The sequence below is a fragment of the Octodon degus genome, unplaced genomic scaffold (assembly GCF_000260255.1).
Source record: "Octodon degus isolate 3935 unplaced genomic scaffold, OctDeg1.0 scaffold00013, whole genome shotgun sequence".
Lineage (NCBI taxonomy): Eukaryota > Metazoa > Chordata > Mammalia > Rodentia > Octodontidae > Octodon > Octodon degus.
Window position 1 is genome coordinate 22,542,436 of NW_004524589.1, and position 7,687 is coordinate 22,550,122.

The 7,687-nt window shown below is 36.0% G+C and overlaps 1 protein-coding gene across 3 annotated transcripts in view; it reads left to right on the forward strand.

Moving 5' to 3' along the window:
• Positions 1-6,059, forward strand: part of Commd6 (COMM domain containing 6) — a 7,282-nt gene extending 1,223 nt beyond the window's left edge. The window contains exons 3-4 of one of the 3 annotated variants that reach the window (XM_023709642.1): positions 2,438-2,590; positions 4,220-4,496. In XM_023709642.1, the coding sequence (XP_023565410.1) occupies positions 2,438-2,590; positions 4,220-4,450 (384 nt within the window). In that variant the 3' untranslated portion in view covers positions 4,451-4,496. Of the gene's footprint in view, positions 1-2,437; positions 2,591-3,154; positions 3,251-4,219; positions 4,497-4,545 lie in introns of those variants that run through there. The other 2 variants (XM_004626287.2, XM_023709643.1) reach the window with 2 other exon arrangements.
• Positions 6,060-7,687: the final 1,628 nt, after the last annotated feature.

Consider the following 7,687-nt stretch of genomic DNA (forward strand, 5'->3'; position numbering starts at 1 on the left):
AAAAAAAAAAAAAAAAAAAAAAAAACTTAAAATTTTAGGGGCCAGGGAGATAGCTCAGTGGAATAAGCACTTCCCTGGCAAGCGCAGAGACCTAAGTTCAATCCCCGGTTCTGCCAAATAAATAAATAAAATCACTCTACGAAAAAAAGTCAAATTTTAAAATTTTATTACAGTAAAAGACATTCTATCCTTAATCTCCCATTTATCGAAATACTTCTTGCTTGGAATATACTGTGTTTTTCTTTCTATTTTCTGAAGCAATTCTGGAAGACCTTTTTCCTGTCTAATTGTGCTGTCATGGCTGCCTTGATGTTCTGAATCAGCTCAAAGTGTTTTCCTTTCATGATCATGCTGATTTTTGGCAAGAGCCCAGAATTACAGGCTGCCAGCTATTGTAAATAAAGTAGACAAGGACACACTATAATGTTTTTATTTGACAAAATAGCTGTAAGTGTTTTGAATTGATTGTATCGCAACACAGAGTTGGAATATATTATTTTAAACAAGATTGCACAACATTAAAAAATACATTATAACCTATCTTGCAATAAATCCAGCAAAAGATGTTTTAAACCTTTATGAAGAAAATTATGAAAACAATAAAGTTCTAGTTTCCGGCCCAGCTTATACAGCATTTTGAAGTTACTACTTTGTCCTAACAGGAACTGGACAAACTGACAAATCAGCAATTCTTAGGTCAGTCAAATAATGAGATCACAGGGTAAGCTTAGTTTGGTAGCAAAGGGCATCTGTCAGCCAGCAAGTATTATTTAAGTGCCTGCATCAGACACCTCCTTAAGCTTTGGAAATAAGAGAGAATTCTTGTACCCACAGTCTATGTTTTAGAAGAGCTGCATCCTGTCCTGTTTTATGCCATGGCAGCACTGACCAGTCATTGACAAAAACTGAAGAGTGTTGAGGCAACCAGTAAACATGTAATCTTGGGAGTCAGATTTTGGCTTTTATTCTCATTTCAGAAATGTGTGACCTTGTGTGTATTACCTTAACTCTCTGACATTGAGATTTGTCATCTGCAAAATGGAAATAATAACCTGTAATGTGATGATGATTCAGAGAGGCATTTAATGCACGTACACTGCATAACCCATCACCTGACATGCATGTATCACAAAGACTGATGAAATCTAAAACCACCTAATGTTAATGTAAAGGTTGAACTTGAGGTCCATGGTGAAGAAAGAAACTGGAATGGATGACTTAACTCGTCTTCCATCCTAGTACTTTGGGATGTAGAATGGGGAAAGACATGTGGAACAGGAAGGTGAGGTAAAAGATATTCCAAAGCATCTGGAGTCCTCTGAAGTGCCAGAGAAAAATGTAAGCCTTTTAAAAACAGTTTTGTCACATCTTCTACTTCAATTATATGTCTGACTATCCCATCCTAAACACACACACACACAAATACAAATGGATAATTTTCTTTGACCAGCATTGAACTAAAGGTCAAATGTAGTAAAGCCATGTTGTTATGTTCAGCTGTAGGGGACTCAGGTCAACAACTTCTGACATTGCCAGTCAAGCAGAAGACCCAATACTATTACAGACTACTGTACTATTTTGGAATATTTTGCTGAGTTCACACACCTATAATATTTAAATGACGGAACTAAACAAAAAAAGGGGATACAGATGAATGACCATTTTTGTTTCTGTGTATTCAAAATGGTTAGGATAGATACACAGCTACATTCTCTTAATTCAGTGAATAGAGGGATTTGTTCTAATAGTGTTTGTAAATAAGATATCATGTCTACATCTTGTACAGCAAATAACCACTAGGAAGACTGTGCAATGTGTTAATTATTGGAACTGTCCTACCAATTTGATTTTAAACTGTCTCATTGCTATTTATTTCTCAATAAAATTGTGGGGAAAAAAGTGAAGAGCAGAACTGCTGGGCAAGTATGAATTAATGAACTGAATTTAAAAATCTCAGGTCAGTTTCCTAATATATCAGAAGCCATCTTGTTTTGTTATATTTCTATAAAAAACTTACATTGTACTGGGATAAGGTGACAGGGATAACTTGGATTTCAGTGAAATGATTTTTTAAAATTAAGTATAAGAATTTAATAAAAAACTAATATAGTTATCTCAATAGAGCATTTATATTAATGGCATTGGTATTACATATCATACCATAAATAAAAAGCCTAAAGAATGGAAGGAAATGCTTGTAACTTTAGTAAAGAGATGAAGTTTATCATTGTCAGTCTTTACAGGGTTAATTTTTTGACATGCCCATCCACAGATTTTTTTTATCACTAGAAACTGACTCTGAAAAATAAAAAAGTCATCCACACTCTTAAAAAAATAAATAAATAAAGGTCAGAAGTAAGGGCTGTAAAATTGAATGCATGTCTGCATTCAAGGCAATGGTATTATTACTAATGTTTTGTTTTTTACTGTATTAAAGCTTATAGATTTTCAGTGGAAACTGGGGATGGCTGTGAGCTCAGACAGTTGCAGATCTCTTAAGTATCCTTACGTTGCAGTGATGCTGAAAGTGGCAGACCATTCAGGTCAAGTAAAGAACAAATCTTTTGAGATGACAATTCCACAGTTTCAGGTTTGTAGTTTAACTCATTGAATTTTAATACATTTTTCTGTAAATGCTGCTTAGAAAACTACATAAAAGTCTTTTAAAAGGAAAATTTTTGTTTTTACTTGCAAATTGATGTTTTGTGTTTGGACACAAAAGATCTAAATTTGTTTTATTTTCAATAAAATATGAATTTGTGTACTGTGGCATTTGGTTGCTTTAACAGTTGTCTATGAGGATATTTTCATATTCTCTGTTGGATATTACATTTGACTTATTCTTTTTCCTTTAGGCATTGTAAATCAACACATAAGCTAAATGAATCATCTTTCAGTAATGTTGACCCTGTTTTCTGAGTAATATTTACAAAATGCAGATTAGAGCACCTTACCTAATGACTAGTTTTATTAGCTAGAGATTTAAGTAACTAATAGTTTTTAGAGAGTTCCATTCATATTATCATTTTACTACTTTTTTTGTAACCAAGGAGAAAAAAAGGGAATAAATCAGATTTTGCTTTAAATGGGTATCCCAGGAGGTATTTTGTCATTAATTTAACTGGCCTGTATGTTTTGTTTTTGTTATTTCTAGACCCTTCAGTCTATGAATAGAGAGGAATTCTGTTTTTTGGCACTGGCTATCAGACTTGGGACCTCATGCTTGCCAGGCAGGTAGCTGTCCCACTGAGCTATTTCCCCAGCCTCTGAGTAGACAGGAATTCTTTCTTTTTCCTTTTTTCTTTTTTAAGTAAAAAGTAAATTATAAGGGGCTGGGGAGATGGCTCAGTAGAATAAGTGCTTGTCTGGCAAAGCGCAAGGGCCTGAGTTCAATCCCCGGTTCCACAAAACAAAAAAGTAAATTATAAAATTAGAAACAATCTCTTTTTTAAAAAAGGCTCTTTCTCATGCCACTAACTGGTAACATTTGAGCACTGAATTTTAAGAGATCTCTGTTCCTTTGATTTCTTTATTTTAAAACATCTTTGCTTTAAAACAAAAATAATCACAAAAATATGACTGTAGGTTACTGTTTTTGGAAGGACTTAGGGTAAAGGGATTATAGTGTGTTGTGATATATAAGTAGCCTTCAATTGAATATAAAGACCAAATCAATTTAAAAATAGGATATACGTTTTAGTCCTTTTTTGTAATTTACAACTACTGGTGTTCTTACCATTCTGTGCAGCATTCATTCTTTCTGATTTCCACCTCTAGATTTTCTTATAGGAAAAAATAGAAATGGGCAATCCTTTTTCTCCAGCCTTATTGAGGTGTAATTGACAAAAACTCTTTACTTTCAAGGTGTACAATGAAATGATGAGATAAAAGTATGTAGTATGTAATGATTACTACAACCAAACCAACACTATTATCATGTATAGTAAATGCATGTTGGGGTTATGTAGACACTTAAAATCTTTCAGCAGTTTCAAATAAACATTATACTGTTATTACCATATTGTACCTCAGAACTTTTATATCTGAAAATTTGTACCTTTTGACCAACAGTGTCCCATTTTTTCCCACTCTCAGTTCCTCACAACCACCATTCAACTCTTCTGTTGCCTCCATTTGTTGGTTTTTTAATAGTACATGGACTGAACCTCGGGTCTTCAAGTTGAGCTGTATCTTTAGCCTATTTTGTAAAATTTTTTAGGTGGGGCTAACTAAGTTGCCCAAGATCAGCTCAGTTTGCTTTCTACCTCCCTCAGCCTCCCAGTGCTGGAGTTACAGGTGTGTACCAACACATTTGACTTCTGATGTGATATTAGAAAGGAATTTTCTCATCTGCTTGAAAAGATTTACTCAAGCTAATTACCCCAGTTTTACTGTAATTATTTTTGCTAATAGTACTTCTTTGTTTCTCATAGCAACTTTTAATAGTTAAGGGTATAGTATAAAAATAATGTCACATAGCACCTTGTCAGTGTAATTAAAGGACTATTTTTTTGAAAAAATTAATATTTTTCCTTTTCTTTCTAGAATTTCTATAGACAGTTCAAGGAAATTGCTGCTGTTATTGAAACTGTGTGAAAACTGATTACTTGGATTGATAAATTGCTATTTTAAAATGATGGATCTCACCTGCAAAAGAACTGCACTTTCATTTTTCCAGTTTTAAAAAAAATCTAAAAATCAGATAAGCAGGAATTAGTGGAGATTGATGCACACTTTGTAAATGTACTGAATTGAACTTTATAGAGTGTATTTCGTATGTGAATTATGTCCTAATAAATCAGACAGTTGAGTGATGTTGAAGACAATTGTAGAATTTCCAAGGGAATGTATTTAACACAGGAGATATAATTTGTACAATTATTTTATAATATTCAACCAAAAAGTCAAGTGGAGTGCAAGCAATCTGTCCAAATATTAGAAACCTAAAGTATCCAGCTGAAGGCTTAGATCCCACGTCAATGGCAGTACCCCGCATTAGTCCAGCTGAAGACATAGAGCCATTGTGGTGATCTCCATGAGTCCAGCTGGAGGCCTAGAGCCCAAGACAATGTCTCGTGCAACTCTTTATCAAGGATCTACGCTGGAAAGACCTGAAGGCCAGTGGTGGAAGCTAAAAGGTCTTATACCAGCAGGATGGAGGATGTGTGCCAGCAGGCCGAGGGATCTGCACTGGAGCCAGGAAAATGATGCTCAAAGTAATTTTCATACTTTATCATCTAAAGAGGGGAGATTTAGAGCAAGAATGTTGCTAAGTGTTCTTACTGTTGGTAGAGACTTAAGATGTTTTTTAAAGTACGGACCAGAACTTCAAAATGAACTGCATCTATGCTTAGCAACAGCAAGGACCTGAGCTCCCACTATAATTGCCAAGGTAGTACCGGGAAACCAGTGTGACAGGCTTCTCCAGGAGAATCAACAGCACACCATCTTCCTCTCCAGTTTTTTTGTGCTGTTGGCACTAATCTTCATGTGGGCCTTCCACATCCAGCACCATGCCAACTCAGTTCAGCTGGGTGTTACAAGTTGACTATTAGTTAATCCACAACAGTTCAGTTTTATGTATTAGAACAATAATTTGAAAATTTATAATAATACAGCCCCATTTTAGAAAAAAATTTGTGCAGAGTCCTATAAACGCATATGTCAGAAAAATAGTGTTTGATTGCAGTCACTATAAATTTAACATTCACTTGTAAATCGATTAGGGCTTTTTTCAAACCTTTGGAATCAGTTTAAAACAGACCACTATGCTCTTAAATTACACTAATAGTGGCTTCTATTGTGGAAGTCCACTGCTAAGAATATCTAGTGTTTGTAGCAGAAAGCAGAACATCACCTGGAAGCCCCTGTATAGGCCATGTTTGCCATCTGTCTTACCTCTGAAGCCAGTGTAATGAGATAAATGCAGTTCACCTTTAAATTTCACATGACATGATAAGAGAATGTGTCAGTATTTCAGGATTCTACATTTTATCTATTAAGATGTGATATTTTATCACAACAAAAGTAAAATGTTGCTTTTTTTTTAATTTTGGGGGTTTTTTGGTGGAACTGGGGATTGAACTCAGGCCCTTGCACTTGCCAGGCAAGTGCTTATTCCACTGAGCCATCTCCCTGGTCCCCAAAATGTTGCTTTTTAAAAAATTTCACATGAGTGTTTCACATTGGTGGACATTAAACTAGAACCTTTAAATACAGAAATTTGGTCAATTTAATTTCCATACTTTATCACCCAGAGAGAGATTTAGAAGAATAAGACTGTTGCTAAGCATTCTTAGTCTTTTGGTAAGAACAGGAAATAGTATGGTTTACTGCAAAGCAGTAACAATAGAAATTCCAGTCTTGAAGTTTAGTCCAAGAGTGTATCCTTCAAAAGTAAAAACAAGTAAAGACATTTAGCATGCATTGTCATTAATGTACATCCATTTCTTTTAAGCACACAGAAGACCATATACTATTTCCAGATGCTTTTGCAGTTAGAGTTACAGGATTTGGTTTAAGCCAGTGAGATCTTGGTAGAGATGTCCTAAGCCAGTCTTGGTTACTAGTCAGGGCTTGCCATCTGCCAAGCTCTCCTGCCTTAGAAATGAATTACAAAAATAAAGATGGATCCTTCAGATTACTATTGGAGACAGATTACTGATAAGAATAGTGTGACTTGCATTGAACACCAGAGTGAGCTGGAAACGTTTATAATGAACTGGTGAGAATTTTGAGCTTTTTGCAAGTGAGCATAAGTTGAGTAGTATACAGTGTATGTGTGGAAACTGTAAACTTCAGCATTGCCAGTTGCAAAGCCAAAAGAAATATACTAGATGCCTTTTAATGTGGAAATGGTTGAAAATTTTGGTGTAGCATACAGCTTTGCCTCAAATATCAATACACATTTAAAAAAAATACACATTTTATAAAATGCAAAGATGCATTCATATATGAGTGAAGTTATGGAAGCATGCACTAGTTTGTAAATAGGGAGGGGGAGATAGTTTGAAGTTCGTAATGCACTAAAAATAGTTTTGGGGCCAGGCAGATGGCTCAGTGGAATAAGTGCTTCCCTGACAAGCACAAGGGCCTGAGTTCAATCCCTGGCTCCGCAAAAAAGTCTTAAAAGACTTGAAAACATGAAAATTTTTTGTAAGTTTTGAAAAGTTATTTGTTCTTAAAACAGTTTCATTTTAAAGAAATGTATAGCTTCTTTCTCTGGGAAAACACCAAATGGCATATGATGCTGGTGCAGCCAAGGCATCTGCCTTCTAGGTCACCAGGCACCTCAGGGGCTGGGGCGGGGCCAGGGACAAAGAGTGGATTCCTGTCACGGAGCTGAGCCGGGCCTCTGCTCAGAGACATGAAGATCAAGTCCCTGGAGGAAAATTACTTCCCCTTACCCATCAAGGAGTCTGAGATTATTGAATTTTTCCTGGGCACATCCCTCAAGGATGAAGTTCTGAAGATCATGCCTGTGCAGAAGCAAACTCGTGCTGGCCAGTGGACCAGGTTCAAGGCATTTGTCGCCACTGAGGACTACAACGGTCATGTTGGCCTGGGTGTAGAGTGTTCCAAGGAAGTAGCCACTGCCATTCGTGGGGCCATTATCCTGGCCAAGCTCTCCATTGTCCCCGTGAGGAATGGCTACTGGGGAAACAGGATCGGCAAGCCCCACACTGTT